The 18932-nt window shown below is 42.6% G+C and overlaps 1 protein-coding gene across 29 annotated transcripts in view; it reads right to left on the bottom strand.

Moving 5' to 3' along the window:
- Positions 1 to 18932, bottom strand: part of LOC123756928 (ankyrin-2) — a 982618-nt gene that overhangs the window by 367127 nt on the left and 596559 nt on the right. For all 29 annotated transcript variants that reach the window (XM_069329388.1, XM_069329393.1, XM_069329412.1 and 26 more), the window contains one exon: positions 1688 to 1789. In XM_069329388.1, coding sequence (XP_069185489.1) covers positions 1688 to 1789 — 102 coding nt within the window. The remainder of the gene's footprint in view (positions 1 to 1687; positions 1790 to 18932) is intronic.

Here is an 18932-nt window from a genome sequence, read left to right as displayed (position 1 = left end):
AGGTCCTGATCCTGGAAGCCTGGTCTCTTGGAGAGCAACAATATCCATCTGCAGTTTGCTCAGCTCCGTATCGATGATTGCTGTTTTTTGGGCATCGTTGATTTCTTGCATATCATCAGAGAAACCTGGTGTCAGTGTCCTGACGTTCCATGTGCCCAACATTAGGGCAACTGATATTTTCTTTTTAGGTTTGGTATTGCTCAAATACCAAATATTGCCTGGGTTGTGAAGCTCATTATTTTCCATAAAACCAAAAATTTGATTCCTAATCACTCTTTCAAAAACTTGTGTGTGCTGTTAGTGTAACTGGTCTATAATTTTTTGCCAAAGCTTTACTACCCCCATTGTGAAGAGGAGCTATATCTGCAGATTTAAGTGTTGCTGGTGTCTCCTCTGTATCCAGGCTCTCTCCATATTACACTGAGCACTCATGCTACTTTACATTTCTTTGTGAATATTAAATTCCACGAGTCAGGCCCAGGGGCTGAGTGTATGGGCATTTTGTCAATTTCTCTTTCAAAGTTTTTGGAGTTCGTGGTAATATCCGTTATATTATCTGCAGCTTGGGTGTCATTCATAAAGAAGCTGTCTGGGTCATCAACTTTCATGTTGTTTATTGGTGTGCTAAACATAGCCTCATACTGGCTTCTTAGAATCTCACTAATTTCTTTGTTGTCCTCTATGTACGTTCCTTCTGATGTATTTAAAGGACCAATATTGACAGAGGTTATTGATTTTGCAGATGTGAAAAAATATTTTGGAATTGTCTTTATCTTTTGTATAGCTTTCTGTTCCAATTCCATTTCCTCAGATTCATATGATCGCTTCGATGTTTGCTCTATTTCTTCGATCTCTTTGTTTAGGTTTATTTTCCTTTCTTGTGATAGTCGTGTCTGCTTAAGCATTTCCGTTATGTTTTTCCTTCTCCTGTACAGTCGTCTGCGTTCTCTGTCTAGAGTGGTCCTCTTTCTGCCCCTCCTCACAGGCACGTGCTTCAAGCAGACCTTGTAAGCTTCAGCTGTCAGTTGAGCTATTCCCTGTGTGGGAGTTTTGTCGCTTAAGACCGTCTCCCATTGAATGGTTGCAAGGTCTATATTTATTTATTTTTTTACATCTATATAAATTATAATTTGAAATCGAGATTTCACTCTCCATGTAATCTTTCGTATGAGTGTCCGTGAATGCCCCAAATATTGAGTTTGACTCCAATAGGAGGCCATTTATGAACTTTACTTTATTTCTTGATTTTGACTTTAGGCGGCCTTGTATGTTTGCAAATATGAATGATTGTGCCTTGTGTGTGTCACTTCTGGAAGGTTTTGGTAGTTCTCCCTCCTCTCTACCCTGACCCAGGGTGTGCTGGTCTGACAATGGTTTGTCCAGTTTTGGTAGTAGTACTCGGGAGTGTGGTAGTGTGTGTGTGTAGTTGGAGGGGTGTAGAATGTGTGTGCTTGATAATGATTTGTAGTCCAGTCTTGGGCATCTTGGGCACTGAATTTGTTATCAAGACGACAGGCCAGTTTCCGTATACAATCAGAAAATATAAAATGCAACAGGTGCAAAAAGTATTCCAGCTACTCAAACATTTTAAAAATGTAACCCACTGCACTCAACTATAAATAAATTAATAAAAGCAAATTCTAATCCAAATAAACTTGACTTGGGGATGAAGAAGCGAGGTACTCACGGCGTTGCAGGTGTCGATGTCGGTGTTGGTCTTGAGAAACTCCAGAACCTTCTCCAAGTTGCCGGCCCGCGCCGCCCGCAGGAAGCTGGCGCTCCCATCAGTCTGTGGGAGACAACACACTCTTAGACACACGCTCCTACCTCCTCCACCCTCGGTCAGACATTCTTAAATATTGACAATACATTATCCTATATTGTAAATGTGCTTGACAATAATAATAATATATATGTACACATACGCCGCCCTCACCTGCAATGTTATCAACCTCATACCCGACCCCCACCATGTTGTCACCCGACCCCCACCATGTTGTCACCCAGCCCACACCATGTTGTCACCCAGCCCACACCATGTTGTCACCCAGCCCACACCATGTTGTCACCTGGTCCACACCATGTTGTCATCCGGCCCACACCCTTTTTCAACCCATCCTCAGACCAAGACCATTCTATCCAGGAGACGACCCCAAAGCAGCCCGTCCTCGAAACAAAGACCCAAAGTCAATTCCATCCACCCGCCAAACCCCAGCTCTTTATGCAGCCCGTCCTCCAAACAAAAATCCAAAAGTGATTCCATCCACCCGCCAAACCCCAGCTGTTTATGAATGAAAAGCGGTTTACACACGACTCTCAACTGCTGACGTTCGAACATATCCGGAACAAGTGCTTCACTGACGAATTTTGTTTGAATCACAACGCTATAAATGCTTCACCCACGTACTACAAATACAAATAATCGCCAACAGAACCTAAACACCTAACCTAACCTATCCTATGCCTATATATACACAATATGCTAATATATTATAATATTAATTTATACTTGCGAAAATTCCCGTTTTGAATGAACAGCACGTTAAAATTGATAAATGCGTCTAAGGGGTTGACCGCTGAATGTAATGGACTTGAGTCGAGGACGGGTTGCTTTATGAATGAGAAACCCGTCCTCGACTCAAGTCCATTACATTCAGCGGTCGACCCCACAGACGCATTCATAAATTTTAATATGCTGGTTGCTACCTGGTTGATGGGGTTCTGGGCGTTCTTCTACTCCCCAAGCCCGGCCCGAGGCCAGGCTTGACTTGTGAGAGTTTGGTCCACTAGGCTGTTGCTTGGAGCGGCCCGCAGGCCCACATACCCACCACAGCCCGGTTGGTCCGGCACTCCTTGGAGGAATAAATCTAGTTTCCTCTTGAAAATGTCCACGGTTGTTCCGGCAATATTTCTTATGCTTGCTGGGAGGACGTTGAACAACCGCGGACCTCTGATGTTTATACAGTGTTTTCTGATTGTGCCTATGGCACCTCTGCTCTTCACTGGTTCTATTCTACATTTTCTTCCATATCGTTCACTCCAGCACGTTGTTATTTTACTGTGTAGATTTGGTACTTGGCCCTCCAGTATCTTCCAGGTGTATATTATTTGATATCTCTCTCGTCTTCTTTCTAGTGAGTACATTTGGAGGGCTTTGAGACGATCCCAATAATTTAGGTGCTTTATTGCGTCTATGCGTGCCGTATATGTTCTCTGTATTCCCTCTATTTCAGCAATCTCTCCTGCTCTGAAGGGGAAAGTGAGTACTGAGCAGTACTTAAGACGGGACAACACAAGTGACTTGAAGAGTACAACCATTGTGATGGGATCCCTGGATTTGAAAGTTCTCGTAATCCATCCTATCATTTTTCTGGCTGTCGCAATATTTGCTTGGTTATGCTCCTTAAACGTTAGGTCGTCAGACATTATTATTCCCAAATCCTTTACATGCTGTTTTCCTACTATGGGTACATTTGATTGTGTTTTGTACTCTGTATTATGTTTAAGGTCCTCATTTTTACCGTACCTTAGTACCTGGAATTTATCACTGTTAAACAACATGTTATTTTCTGATGCCCAGTCGGAAACTTTATTAATATCAGCTTGAAGTTTTTCAATGTCTTCAGCCGAGGTAATTTTCATACTGATTTTTGTGTCATCTGCAAAGGATGATACGAAGCTGTGACTTGTATTTTTGTCTATATCTGATATGAGAATAAGGAAAATCAGCGGTGCAAGGACTGTACCCTGAGGTACAGAGCTTTTAACTGCACTTGGACTAGATTTTATATGGTTGACCGTTACTCGCTGAGTCCTGTTTGACAGAAAACTGAGTATCCAGTGTCCTACTTTACCGGTTATTCCCATTGACTTCATTTTGTGTGCTATCACGCCATGGTCACATTTATCGAAAGCCTTTGCGAAGTCCGTGTATATCGCATCAGCATTCTGTTTTTCTTCTAATGCCTCAGTGACTTTGTCGTAGTGCTCAAGTAGCTGTGAGAGGCACGATCTTCCCACTCGAAATCCATGTTGGCCTGAGTTGTCAAGGTCATTGGTCTCCATAAAATTAGTGACCCGACTCCTAATCACTCTCTCAAATACTTTTATGATGTGCGATGTTAGTGCAACTGGTCTATAATTCTTTGCCAATGCTTTGCTCCCTCCCTTGTGTAGAGGGGCTATGTCTGCTACTTTAAGTGCATCTGGTATCTCCCCCGTGTCCAAGCTCTTCCTCCACACTATACTGAGTGCCTGTGCTACCGGCACTTTGCATTTCTTTATAAATATTGAATTCCATGAGTCTGGACCTGGGGCCGAGTGCATGGGCATGTTTTCAATTTCTCTTTCAAAATTTAGTGCGCTCGTGTTGATATCAGTTATATTTACAGGGGTTTGAATATCCCGCATAAAGAAATTGTCTCGATCTTCCACCTTCATGTTGTTTATTGGAGTGCTAAACATGTCCTCATACTGCTTTTTTAGGATTTCACTAATTTCTTTGTCATCCTCCGTGTATGAACCTTCACTTGTACGAATAGGTCCAATACTGGCAGTGGTTTTTGCTTTTGATTTCGCATATGAGAAGAAATATTTTGGATTTTTCTTTATTTCCTGAATTGCTTTCTGTTCTAACTGCCTTTCTTCAGTTTCATATGAGTGTTTCAATTTCCGCTCGATTTCTTCAATCTGTTCATTCAAAACGGGAATTTTCTCAAGTATAAATTAATATTATATTAGCATATTGTGCATATATAGGCATAGGATAGGTTAGGTTAGGTATTTAGGTTCTCTTGGCGATTATTTGTAGTACAAATAATGGGTGAAGCATTTATAGCGTTGTGATTCGAACAAAATTCGTCAGTGAAACACTTGTTCCGGATATGTTCGAATGTCAGCAGTTGTGAGTCGTGTGTAAACCGTTTCTCATTCATAAACAGGGGGTTTGGCGGGTGGATGGAATGGACTTTGGGTCTTTGTTTATGAGGACGGGCTGACCGTGTTATAACACGTTCATTCATTAGGACTACACACTGCTGCACCAGTGCTGTAGCCAAGGTCACCCTGGGGTCACCACTGGCCTTCACACGATCAATGTCTCCCTCAGTGGGTCCCTCCCTCCCTGGGTGTCCCTCTCCCTCCCTGGGTGTCCCTCTCCCTCCCACCCTGGGTGTCCCACTCCCTCCCTGGGTGTCCCACTCCCTCCCTGGGTGTCCCACTCCCTCCCTGGGTGTCCCACTCCCTCCCTGGGTGTCCCACTCCCTCCCTGGGTGTCCCACTCCCTCCCTGGGTGTCCCACTCCCTCCCTGGGTGTCCCACTCCCTCCCTGGGTGTCCCACTCCCTCCCTGGGTGTCCCACTCCCTCCCTGGGTGTCCCACTCCCTCCCTGGGTGTCCCACTCCCTCCCTGGGTGTCCCACTCCCTCCCTGGGTGTCCCACTCCCTCCCTGGGTGTCCCACTCCCTCCCTGGGTGTCCCACTCCCTCCCTGGGTGTCCCACTCCCTCCCTGGGTGTCCCACTCCCTCCCTGGGTGTCCCACTCCCTCCCTGGGTGCCCCACTCCCTCCCTGGGTGCCCCACTCCCTCCCTGGGTGCCCCACTCCCTCCCTGGGTGCCCCACTCCCTCCCTGGGTGCCCCACTCCCTCCCTGGGTGCCCCACTCCCTCCCTGGGTGCCCCACTCCCTCCCTGGGTGCCCCACTCCCTCCCTGGGTGCCCCACTCCCTCCCTGGGTGTCCCTCTCACTCCCTGGGTGTCCCTCTCTCCCCCTCCCTGGGTGTCCCACTCCCTCTCTGGGTGTCCCACTCCCTCTCTGGGTGTCCCACTCCCTCTCTGGGTGTCCCACTCCCTCCCTGGGTGTCCCACTCTCTCCCTGGGTGTCCCACTCCCTCCCTGGGTGTCCCACTCCTGGTTGATACCTGGTTGATGGGGTTCTGGGAGTTCTTCTACTCCCCAAGCCCGGCCCGAGGCCAGGCTCGACTTGTGAGAGTTTGGTCCACCAGGCTGTTGCTTGGAGCGGCCCGCAGGGCCACGTACCCACCACAGCCCGGCTGATCCGGAACTTCTCTTAGAAAACCGTCCAGTTTTCTCTTGAAGATGTCCACGGTTGTTCCGGCAATATTTCTTATGCTCGCTGGGAGGACGTTGAACAACCGCGGACCCCTGATGTTTATACAGTGCTCTCTGATTGTGCCTATGGCACCTCTGCTCTTCACAGGTTCAATCTTGCATTTTCTTCCATATCGTTCACTCCAGTACGTTGCTATTTTACTGTGTAGATTTGGGACCTGACCCTCCAGTATTTTCCAGGTGTATATTATTTGGTATCTCTCTCGTCTCCTTTCTAGAGAGTACATTTGGAGAGCTCCCTCCCTGGGTGTCCCGCTCCCTCCCTGGGTGTCCCTCTCACTCCCTGGGTGTCCCTCTCTCTCCCTGGGTGTCCCTCTCTCTCCCTCCCTGGGTGTCCCACTCCATCCCTGGTGTGGGAAAAACCTGCTGGGATTGATATAAGAGGAGACTACCAGGGACTTGTACTGAACTAAATTAAAAATTTACTGTCTGCAAATTAATTCAACTAAAATCTCTAGCTAGGGTTGTAAATCCTAAATCCTCTTTTCCTAATGACAGATTGTGGGCTGTAAGGGACAGGTGGGGTGAATGACTTAGTTGATAGAAGTTCCAATCCACCTGTAGACAGGGATCTCACATCAGCTTGTATTTTATACAAGGATAAGATTTGATAAATTCAGTTATCTGACTGAACACTGGCTCTGTTTAAATCAGAGATTTAAACATACATAGTCTAACCTAGTACCATAACTTAACAGCCAATATGTACTTATACTATAAACAACAAATTAAATTGTAAAAGTATAATAAATGACCTTAAATGTAGTCTTAATACTATTAACTTAGTACTAGAAATTATATTCAATTAAATGAACTTATATGATAACTTATAAATAACTAAGCAAGCTATTGATAACTTAATTTATATATTCAAATATATATGCAGACATATTCAGTTTATACAGTTAGCTTGACTGAATCTCTTCCAAGACTGTGGACACTTGTGAGGTTTTTACTTATTGAGGCTGAATTCTTTTCTGACAGAATGGACACTCATGAGGTTCAGTGCTTGGATAAGATTCACAGCTACACTACAATTTTAATAAACGTACCGATATGTGAGGCTTAGCCTCGCTTTTTAACCAACAGACAGATTTATAGGATATTAAAGCTACACAAGCATACAATTGGCCAATCATATACCAAATAACCTTCAATATACTTCTCTGCCAGTCGGGGTGCCTGTCTGACAAGTTTGCCAGACTGATTAACTCTCTTGTTGAGTTTAGGCACGATATTTTGCTACAGCGTTGCTGTATGATGATCTGGTAGCGTTGCTACGTGATTATCCTGCAGTTGCAGAAGAATGATTCGAGATAAAAGTTTATGAATGAAGGTGGAGGAAACCGTGTCACTGATCTCCACTATACACTCTATTTTATGAATGTTCTAGGATTTTCCTTGTAGATATTGTCCAGGTACTCCCCCAGTTCTAGAGAGTATTCACTGGCGATAAAAAATATTAGATAAGGAGTCCTTGAGCTGGTAATGTTCGCTAAGGATCAGTCACTTGTTCACTCATTTGTAAACAAACGCGGAGTGCCTCGAGGCATCGTCGTGGGCGCTTCTCGCCCCCCGAGAGCCTTCCCCCTCTCCCTTGAGAGGTAGCTTGCAATGAATATTGATTGATTATTTTTACAGTCTAGACTTATGATTAAGATAAGATGTGATTATAATATAATTAGATATAAGATTTAAAGATTATAAGTAGTATTTGAAAGTACCACTGAATCTTATTAAGGATTCGATTTTTAATCCTACCGGATGTTGAATCAATGTTCCAATAGTTTTTTAATTAAGAAGTCCTTCTAGAAGCTTCTGGATCCTTGAAAGATCATGTACAAAGTCACGTAGGCATCAAAAGGGCCCCTGTTGAGTACGTGTTCATGGTGCCATTGTCATCCAGGATCAAGCTATAATGAATCTTTAATGATTCTTATGATTTTTGATACGATTTAGATATGATTTTGATATGATTTAGATATGATATAGAAATTATACATTTCTTAGATGGTTATTAGATATGGTGGGTAGAAATTTCCCACATCTTCCAGAGGGAGAGAACTGGCACAGAGTCCAATACTTAGGACAATAGTAACCATATGTATTTATTTACTCTCCATTGGATTGATAATACAAGTGCAGATTTTGCTTGCACTTTTCTGCTGCTGTCCGTTGTGGACGATTGTGTCTGTTAGGAGTCTGTGGGTCTTGTGGAGTTAGAGTGTCTTGAGGTCTCTCAGGATCTAACTGCAGCTGGCTCACTGATTCCATATGGATGAGTTTGTCCAATGTCTTCAGGGAAGTTGTTCCTTTAGACAGGATTTTGACTATTCTCAAAATCCCCTGACTATCTGGATGGACTGAGACAACTTTACCTAATGGCCAGTCAGCCCTAGGGCCATCACTGTCTACCAAGACAATATCGCCAGATTGGAGATTAGATATATTATGTGGGACATTGGCCCCATAGTGATGTTCTCGTAGAGATGTAAGATATTCTTTTGTCCAAACATCATTCCATTTTTGGATTATGCTGGACAGATGCTTATACCCCTGAACCAACTCGCTCTGACCCACATATGAGGGATCTCTGATCTCATCATCCACTAGAGATGGTACTGGAGTCAGAAGTCTTCCATACATTAGGTGGGCAGGACTTAACGGCTCATGTTGAGTAGGATCCTCAGACAAGTAAGTCAACGGCCGGTTATTCACCCTTGATTCTATTTCCGTGATTACTGTCTGGAGCTCTTGAAGATTGATTTTCTGACGGTGTAGAGATTTTCTCAAGGATCTTTTTACAGTTCCTATTAACCGTTCATAAAATCCTCCGTGCCATGGGGCTCTCGGAGGGATAAATTTCCATCTGCAATGACGCTGTTCCAGTGTGGAAGTAACTGCAGGATGGGAACAGATTTCCCGTAGACATGCTTCTCCAGCTACCAAGTTTGCTCCGTTATCTGAAATCATCAGCTTAGGGCATGATCGGCGTGCTGCGAATCTGCGGAAAGCTTGAATAAATGATTGAGCAGTCATATCGGGTGTTACCTCTAGATGTACTGCCCTGGTGGTAGCACAGGTGAACAGACAGATGTATGCCTTGATAGGTTGCTTATCTGCAGTCCCTGTTAGATATATTGCTCCTGTATAATCTACTCCTGTCGTTTCGAAAGGTTGTAGATGGACCACTCGTTCCTTTGGCAGGGGTGGTGGCCCTGGATAAGAGCAAGTTTTTGCATCGTACCTTCGGCATATCATGCAATTCTTCAAGATTGATTTGACTGACTGTCTTCCCTGAGGAATCCAGTACTGCTGTCTGATTTGTGTGAGTGTGTCTAACACTCCTCCATGTTTGATGATTTGTTGATGTGTATGCAACACAATCAACCTTGTGATCCAATGATTTTTTGGTAAAAGCCATGGATGCACCGTATCTAGATTGATATCTGCGTGTTTAAGTCTCCCTCCACAACGCAGAATGTTGTGATTTTCTTGGTCTATCCACAGACCGAGATTGTGTTTTAACTTATGCGGAAGATTTTCATAGTTATTCCCATAAGTTTCTCTCTGGGCTTGTCTTACCCAATAGATAAGTGCATCTGGAAAAGTGTATTTTATACCTTTTTTCCTGAGATAATGAAACACGTTCTGTGTTACATTGATTAATTTGATGAGCGAGGAGTAACGAGTACAATCCAAGACTGATATTTGAGCTTGCTGCCTGGTGGTAGTTATGGTCTGTGTCGTAATGACGTGTGGCTTTTGTTCAGGCCAACTACCATTCACTAACCATCGAGGCCCATGAAACCAAATATCTGCCTTTGCAAACTGTTTAAATGTCATACCTCTTGATAAGAGATCAGCTGGATTATCCTTTGTTGGTACATGCAACAATTGAAAGCCTGCGGAAATTTCTTTAATTTCCGAGACGCGATTTTTTACATATGGAGTTGGACAGTTGTCGTTTCGTACCCATTGTAAGACAGCTTCATTGTCAGACCATATGATGACATCCTTGATGTTCATGGTAGACAAGACTTGTTTGATATGCACAGCTAAGCGTGTACCAGTTAGCAGTGCTGTTAGTTCCATCTGAGGCAAAGTCCTCTTTTTTAATGGAGCGACTCTGGCCTTAGAGGTGATAAGATATGATTGATTAGAAGTCACTAAGTAAGCACAAGCTCCAAAAGCTTTGGCTGACGAGTCTGCGAATACATGTAGTGATACTTCTTCATTTTCCTCGACTATGTGTCTCGGAAAGATTATCTTTTCAACTAAAGTTTGTTCTTGAGCCACTTCCATCCAAGCTTTTTGTAACTGGATTGGTAGTGGATCATCCCAACCAACCTTAGCTTTCCATGTTTCTTGCACTAATAAACGCCACTTGATAGTCAAAGGATTTAGTAGACCAAGTGGGTCGAATACTTTGCTAACTTGTGAAAGCAAATCCCTTTTTGTAGTGATGTTGTAATTTACTGGCACAGATTTGATCGATATTGTGTCCGAGATTAAATCCCAATCCATACCTAACACCTTTTGTGATTCTGGTACGTGATATTCAGGGTAATCTCTTGCTATTTGATTATTCAATGTTGCATTATTAGAGGCCCAAGATTGTAGTGGCATGTTGGCACCTTGTAGCTCCTTGTTGGCCTCTTGATATAATTGTAACAGTTCAGTAGTACTGTTAACTGTCCCTTGAAAATTATCTACATATAGATTTTGACTGATTTCAGTCTTACAGGGACTTGATGATTTCTTCAGATGAGTATCTAGAGTTGCTTGCAATAGAAATGGACTGCTTGTCGCGCCGAAAAGAACTGAAGAGAATCTGAAAGTCACTACAGGACTATTGACATCTTCTGGGTTCTCTACCCATAGAAACTTAGTGAAGTCTCTATCTTCTTCCTGCAAGCCAACTCTGAGAAAGGCCTTACTTATATCTGCTGAATACGCATATTTGTTAAGTCTAAACTTCAACAGTATGTCATACAATTTCTGAGTTAGACTTGGACCTGTTTGTAAACAATCATTTAGACTGGTTCCTTGGGGTCCAGATTTAGAGCTACAATTAAAAACTATCCGTAAAGGAGTCGTTTTTGATTCTCTCATTACAGCCATGTGAGGTAAAAAATGGCCTGTTTGCGTATTGTCATGTTTCACGACTTCGATGAATTTATTCTTTAATTGTTGAGCAATAATCTCATGATAGAGTTTTAAATGCTCAGGCCTTTTTCTTAGCTTTGCTAGTTGCGATTTAAATTGACTATAAGCCATGTGATAATTGGTAGGTAAGGTTTTATGGTTGATTTTCCATGGTAGCCTTACCCAGTACTGTCCATCATAGTACTGTACAGTTTCTAAGTATTGATTATATGCACAGACATCATCAGGACTTGGTTGTTCAGGAATTATTCCTATGGCATCAAGTTCCCACAATTGATGTACAGATTTCAATCCATCATCAATCATGTGGGGGATTTTAAGTGGTGACTGTTCTTTGCCTAGTCATGCCACTATTACAGTTTCTGTATAATGTGATTTTTCAGGAGTTGAAGGTTCAAGATCTAGTATAGGTCCTGTCATCAATATGCCTCCTGCTGATTTGAGTATATTCATACCCATAGATTCTTCTGATCCCAGAATGAATCGATGATAGTAGTCAGCTCCAATCAGGATTCCGATATCCCCTATGTAGTCAGAATCGAGTAGAGGATCTGCTAATTGGATTCCTTCTTCTTTTAGGAATTTAATAGTTGCTGTCAGACCAGTCACTTCCATTTCAGTAGGAATTTTATCAACTACTATGGCTTCTACTGTCCTTTGGGATGTACCTAGACAGACATTGAGTTTTACTACTGGAAAGGTTCTACGACCAGAATTAGTAAAAAACCCTGATATAGATGTAGATACTTGCTTTGAAGATTTAAGTTGTAAATCTTCTGCCATCTTTTTACTGATAAAGGTTTTCTGTGACCCTTGATCAAAAAAGCCTCTAGTTGGAATACAAATTCCTTGATTGCATAGTTCTAGCTGTGCAGTAGGCAATATGGCTGCTGTAACAATTTCTGTATCCAAGTCGTTGACATTGCTCATTACTGTACAGAATTGTACGGCTGTTGTGGTATTATCATCTTTGGGCTTTGCCTGAGATGCAGGTTGATTATTGGAAGTCTGTGATCTGGATTGAGTGTTAATATCACCACAGAGTGCTGTGTGATGTACACTTTTATGACAATATTGGCAGTTCTGCAATTGAGTGATACACTCACTTGTATCGTGCTTCCGTAGACAACGGATGCACCTGTTCAGAGATTTCAGTCGATCGATTCGACTGGCACGGCCTACATAAACTGTGCATTGATAAATGGTATGTGCTTCTTGACAGAATAAACATTTTGGGGCACTTGTAGCTCCTTTTGTCTTATCTGTCTTAGGAGCTTGGTTTCCTACAGTTCTGTTAACTGTGGGGGATATAGCATAAGAGCCAACATTATTCTGTTTCCACTTTGCAGAAGAGGAGTTTTGTTGCCTTGATTTTTGACTGCCATTCTGGACATTTTTATTTTTGTCCGTGGATTCACCTTTGGGGATTTTTTCTTGAGATCTAAGTTTTCCTCGGCTTCGTAATCTTTGTACGTAAGCTCGAAGTCCATCAAAGATTTGGCTTTGTGATAAGATGTTGTTACAAGTATGTAAAACTTGTAGGTAAGTAATTACATGCAAGTAGGTGATACAAGCATGTAACACTTGTACTCCTCCAAGGATTTCCTTAAAGGATGAATTGTATCTGTAATAATGTGTATCTACATTATTCATGATGTGATGAAGCATTTTGCTTTTTCTTTTTTTTTTCTCGGCTTTGCCTTTTCTCTTAAGTAAGTCTCTTTGAGATGCTTGATTAACTTCAGATTTTCTAAGGCTGCTTTCACTCCAGTGAAAGCACGAAATTAAGTGATCAAGACTTTATTCTTGGATTAAGATAGTTATCTTAGATGGATGATAATATTTGTATTGACATTGTCAATGTGTTGTTAGCCTTTCAGATTGTGATGTGAGATTAAGATTGGTCTTAATCCCCAATTGTAGACTATTGTAGCCAAGTGATGATGACATTTGTCTATCACCTGATTTAAATGGTCTGTAGGCTGTAGATTCAAGTGATTTTTTTAGACACTTTGTGTCCTTTTCTTTTCTGTTTCAGTTGCAGGTGGAATACTGTTAGTCATTTTGACCTTTTCCGAGTTTCTGAGATTCCGAGATTTTTCTCTTTTTTCTGATAAATATGTATGATGTTAATGTATTTTGATAAATGAGCTTTCCTGTCTACTTAGGTAATGATTCCAAAGATCGTCCTTCATTTCCTCCCTGGAATCTGGTTGTAGCAGGTGTTCAATTATCAAAAGTACTGTAATAATTTGATTTGTGACCCGAATGCACGAATGCACCAAGTTGGTAAATCTTGTAATAATTTTTTAAAAATAGTAAATGGCACTATTTTTGCAAAGTTATTACAAAGTCTGTTACCATAATAATTGTTAGATAAAATACAGTAGAATGTCTACTGGTTTTACCTGTAATATAGGGTTTGTACAGTTGATTATGGTTAGATTGTAATGAATGCTCTTACAGTGATGATAACACTTTTTTAAAGAATATTATGTAATGAGCAGCTCTGAAAATCAGTAGATTAGAGATAATGCTAGATAATACACTTAAATATACATGTAATGTTACCACAATGAGGTAGGTAATTGGTATTTATGATTAAGATGCAGTTGTGTCTGTGACACTGATATACTTAAGTACTGTGGTTTCTTAACACAAAACAGTATCAGTTTGTTATGAATGCTTACTAGTTAATGGATATGGTGGCTTAAGCCACTGCAAACAATTTGTTTACTTAGATATATAGCTATGATAAATATTGGCTGATAGCTAGGTTAGGCTAGAATATGTAAGAATTATTCCAATGCAAAATCAAGAAGTTTCTTATGTATTTGGCATTGAAATATTCGGTAAACGAATGATCATAAATATCTAGGTACAAAAGACCATTATTATCCGGTTCGAAGGACCATTAATGTGGGAAAAACCTGCTGGGATTGATATAAGAGGAGACTACCAGGGACTTGTACTGAACTAAATTAAAAATTTACTGTCTGCAAATTAATTCAACTAAAATCTCTAGCTAGGGTTGTAAATCCTAAATCCTCTTTTCCTAATGACAGATTGTGGGCTGTAAGGGACAGGTGGGGTGAATGACTTAGTTGATAGAAGTTCCAATCCACCTGTAGACAGGGATCTCACATCAGCTTGTATTTTATACAAGGATAAGATTTGATAAATTCAGTTATCTGACTGAACACTGGCTCTGTTTAAATCAGAGATTTAAACATACATAGTCTAACCTAGTACCATAACTTAACAGCCAATATGTACTTATACTATAAACAACAAATTAAATTGTAAAAGTATAATAAATGACCTTAAATGTAGTCTTAATACTATTAACTTAGTACTAGAAATTATATTCAATTAAATGAACTTATATGATAACTTATAAATAACTAAGCAAGCTATTGATAACTTAATTTATATATTCAAATATATATGCAGACATATTCAGTTTATACAGTTAGCTTGACTGAATCTCTTCCAAGACTGTGGACACTTGTGAGGTTTTTACTTATTGAGGCTGAATTCTTTTCTGACAGAATGGACACTCATGAGGTTCAGTGCTTGGATAAGATTCACAGCTACACTACAATTTTAATAAACGTACCGATATGTGAGGCTTAGCCTCGCTTTTTAACCAACAGACAGATTTATAGGATATTAAAGCTACACAAGCATACAATTGGCCAATCATATACCAAATAACCTTCAATATACTTCTCTGCCAGTCGGGGTGCCTGTCTGACAAGTTTGCCAGACTGATTAACTCTCTTGTTGAGTTTAGGCACGATATTTTGCTACAGCGTTGCTGTATGATGATCTGGTAGCGTTGCTACGTGATTATCCTGCAGTTGCAGAAGAATGATTCGAGATAAAAGTTTATGAATGAAGGTGGAGGAAACCGTGTCACTGATCTCCACTATACACTCTATTTTATGAATGTTCTAGGATTTTCCTTGTAGATATTGTCCAGGTACTCCCCCAGTTCTAGAGAGTATTCACTGGCGATAAAAAATATTAGATAAGGAGTCCTTGAGCTGGTAATGTTCGCTAAGGATCAGTCACTTGTTCACTCATTTGTAAACAAACGCGGAGTGCCTCGAGGCATCGTCGTGGGCGCTTCTCGCCCCCCGAGAGCCTTCCCCCTCTCCCTTGAGAGGTAGCTTGCAATGAATATTGATTGATTATTTTTACAGTCTAGACTTATGATTAAGATAAGATGTGATTATAATATACAGTACAACCTCGATTCAACGTACTATATGGGACCACCCCCAGTTCGTTGGAGCGTTGGATTCGTTGCAAGAGGTGACCTTCAAGAGGCGTTTGCGTCAGTGTCTTTTTTTTTTTCTTGTACACAATAAAAATGCATTGTATCATATTACTTACTGTACCTATATTTTACTACTCTACTAAAAATTCTGTAATTCATGTATTTACCTTATTGTTGGAGTTATGTCCATCTTGAAGTTTTGTGAAGTTGTGAATGCTCTACAGTAAATAGGTACTGCAGTGCATTAAGCCGTTAGCACTGTATTATTAAAAGTGGTTTTGCTGTATGTTGAGTACTACAATACAGTTCTTGAAAACTATTGTACATTAGAATTATTGCAACTTTAATTTTAACACTATGTACACACTTGAATTTAACACTTATTCTAATTGTTCACTTCACACACGATGTTTTTAGATGTTTGCATCAGCTTTGCTGGTGCTCGCTGCTGCTGTGTTGGCTTCAGCTGCTTTTGTGCTGGTGCTGGGTACAGCTGTGCTGGTGCTGGGTACGGCTGTGCTGGTGCTGGGTACAGCTGTGCTGGTGCTGGGTACGGCTGTGCTGGTGCTGGGTACGGCTGTGCTGGTGCTGGGTACGGCTGTGCTGGTGCTGGGTACGGCTGTGCTGGTGCTGGGTACGGCTGTGCTGGTGCTGGGTACGGCTGTGCTGGTGCTGGGTACGGCTGTGCTGGTGCTGGGTACGGCTGTGCTGGTGCTGGGTACAGCTGTGCTGGTGCTGGGTACGGCTGTGCTGGTGCTGGGTACGGCTGTGCTGGTGCTGGGTACGGCTGTGCTGGTGCTGGGTACAGCTGTGCTGGTGCTGGGTACGGCTGTGCTGGTGCTGGGTACGGCTGTGCTGGTGCTGGGAATGTCAACAGTGCCAGTAACATTTTGTATAATCTCATCATCTGTTAAATGACCATTGATTAAATGATTTATTAATTTTATTATTTCGAAGCCGTAGTCACTGAACTGTGGCGACGAATTGAAACGAGAAACGCATGGTGTGTGTGTACAGGGATTAGACCCGTCCACTCGCTCACGCTGGAGTTGTTCCAATAACAAATAATTTCTCAAATAGCAGATGTCTATCATATTACAGTATATTTTCGGTTTTATTTAGTTTAGTTTAATTAGGATAATAAAAAGCTATTAAAGCATTGGTTTTAGAAATGATTTATTAGTCTGAAACTTTCAGTCATGGGTCACTGAACTATAACGACACAGACGAAGGAAAACCAAGTGAGGTTTACAGAACAGTATTCCCTTATCTGTCCACCCTCACTCACCTCGTTTTATCACAGAAAATGTCTATAAGGAGATTTTACGACATGTAGCTAGCTAATCACGCTTCAGCCTTTAAATTAATTTACAAAGATACGTCTGCCACAAATCAGTGGGAGGTTGGGAGGGAGGTGGGCAGGCAGAGCTTGATGCAGGGAGGGAGGCAGGCACGGAGGGAGACAGGCACGGAGGGAGGCAGGCAGAGCTTGGGAGGGAGGCAGGGAAGGAGAGGATGGAGATGGATTGATGGTAGGATGGAGGGAGGGATGGATGATTTGAGGGTGTGTGTGTGTGTATGGGCTGTAGGGGTGGGGGGGGGGAGGTGTGTCGGTGGTGGTGAAGGGACCGACTCGCTGATAACCCTAACTCTGACCCAGTTAACTTTTTTTTTTTAACTTGATTTGTTTCTTCAATTCTGGATGGATGGAGGGAGGGGATGGATGGATGGATGGAGGGAGGGAGGGGATGGATGGATGGATGGAGGGAGGGAGGGGATGGATGGATGGATGGAGGGGGGATAAATGGATGGATGGATGGAGGGAGGGAGGGGATGGATGGAGGGAGGGAGGGGATGGATGGATGGATGGAGGGAGGGGATGGATGGATGGATGGAGGGAGGGAGGGGGGGGGGATGGATGGATGGATGGATGGAGGGAGGGGATGGATGGATGGATGGAGGGAGGGAGGGGATGGATGGATGGAGGGAGGGGATGGATGGATGGATGGATGGAGGGAGGGGATGGATGGATGGTGGGAGGGAGGGGATGGATGGATGGAGGGAGGGGATGGATGGATGGATGGATGGATGGATGGAGGGGATGGATGGATGGATGGAGGGGATGGATGGATGGAGGGAGGGGATGGATGGATGGATGGAGGGAGGGAGGGAGGGGATGGATGGATGGAGGGAGGGGATGGATGGAGGGAGGGAGGGAGGGGATGGATGGATGGAGGGAGGGGATGGATGGATGGATGGATGGAGGGAGGGGATGGATGGATGGATGGAGGGGATGGATGGATGGATGGATGGAGGGAGGGAGGGGGGATGGATGGAGAGAGAGAGAGAGAGAGAGAGAGAGAGAGAGAGAGAGAGAGAGAGGGGGGGGAGAGAGAGAGAGAGAGGGGGAGAGAGAGAGAGAGAGAGGGGGGAGAGAGAGAGAGGGGGAGAGAGAGAGAGAGAGAGAGGGAGAGAGAGAGAGAGAGAGAGAGGGGGAGAGAGAGAGAGAGAGAGAGAGGGAGAGAGAGAGAGGGGGAGAGAGAGAGAGAGATAGAGGGAGAGAGAGAGAGAGAGAGGAGGAGAGGGAGGGAGGGAGGGAGGGCGGGATGAAACAAGCATGGTGTGTGTACAGGGATTAGACCCGTCCACTCACGCTAGAGTTGTTCCAATAACATACAGTAATTTCTCAAAGAGCAGATGTCTATCATGTTACAGCATATTTTCGGTTTTATTTAGTTTAGTTTAATTAGGATAATAAAAAGCTATTAAAACACTGGTTTTAGAAATTATTTATTAATATGAAACTTTCAAAAGTCATGGGTCACTGAACTATGACGACACACAGACGAAAGTGAGTGAAACCTCACTGTAAAGTGAGGTTTACAGTACAGTATTCTCTTATCTGTCCACCTTCACTCATCTTGTTTCATCACAGAAAATGTCTATAAGGAGATTTTACCACATGTAGCTAGGTAATCACGCTTCATCCTTTAAATTAATGTACAAAGATACGTGTGCCCCAAATCAGTGAACGAAAATCATGGAAACTCAGTTGTTCACTTGTGTGGATCACTCTGGCTGATGTTTGTGTGGACCATTTTGGCTGGTGTTTGTGTGGACCATTTTGGCTGGTGTTTGTGTGGACCATTTTGGCTGGTGTTTGGTTCATATGGTTCACTTGTGTGATCCAACTTCTTATGAAGGAATTATTAATTGTAATCTGTGATAGAATGAGAAAGTTTTCCACCACTCTGTGAACTCTGTCCCAAAATCGTAAGCTTGTGGACCACTTGTGGTCCACATGTGTGGTTCATTTGTGTGGCCCACTTGTGTGATCCACTTGTGTGATCC

The sequence above is a fragment of the Procambarus clarkii genome, chromosome 22 (assembly GCF_040958095.1).
Source record: "Procambarus clarkii isolate CNS0578487 chromosome 22, FALCON_Pclarkii_2.0, whole genome shotgun sequence".
Classification (NCBI taxonomy): Eukaryota; Metazoa; Arthropoda; class Malacostraca; order Decapoda; family Cambaridae; genus Procambarus; species Procambarus clarkii.
The sequence above is the reverse complement of the archived record's forward strand: the minus strand, read 5'-3'. Positions and strand labels throughout refer to the sequence as shown.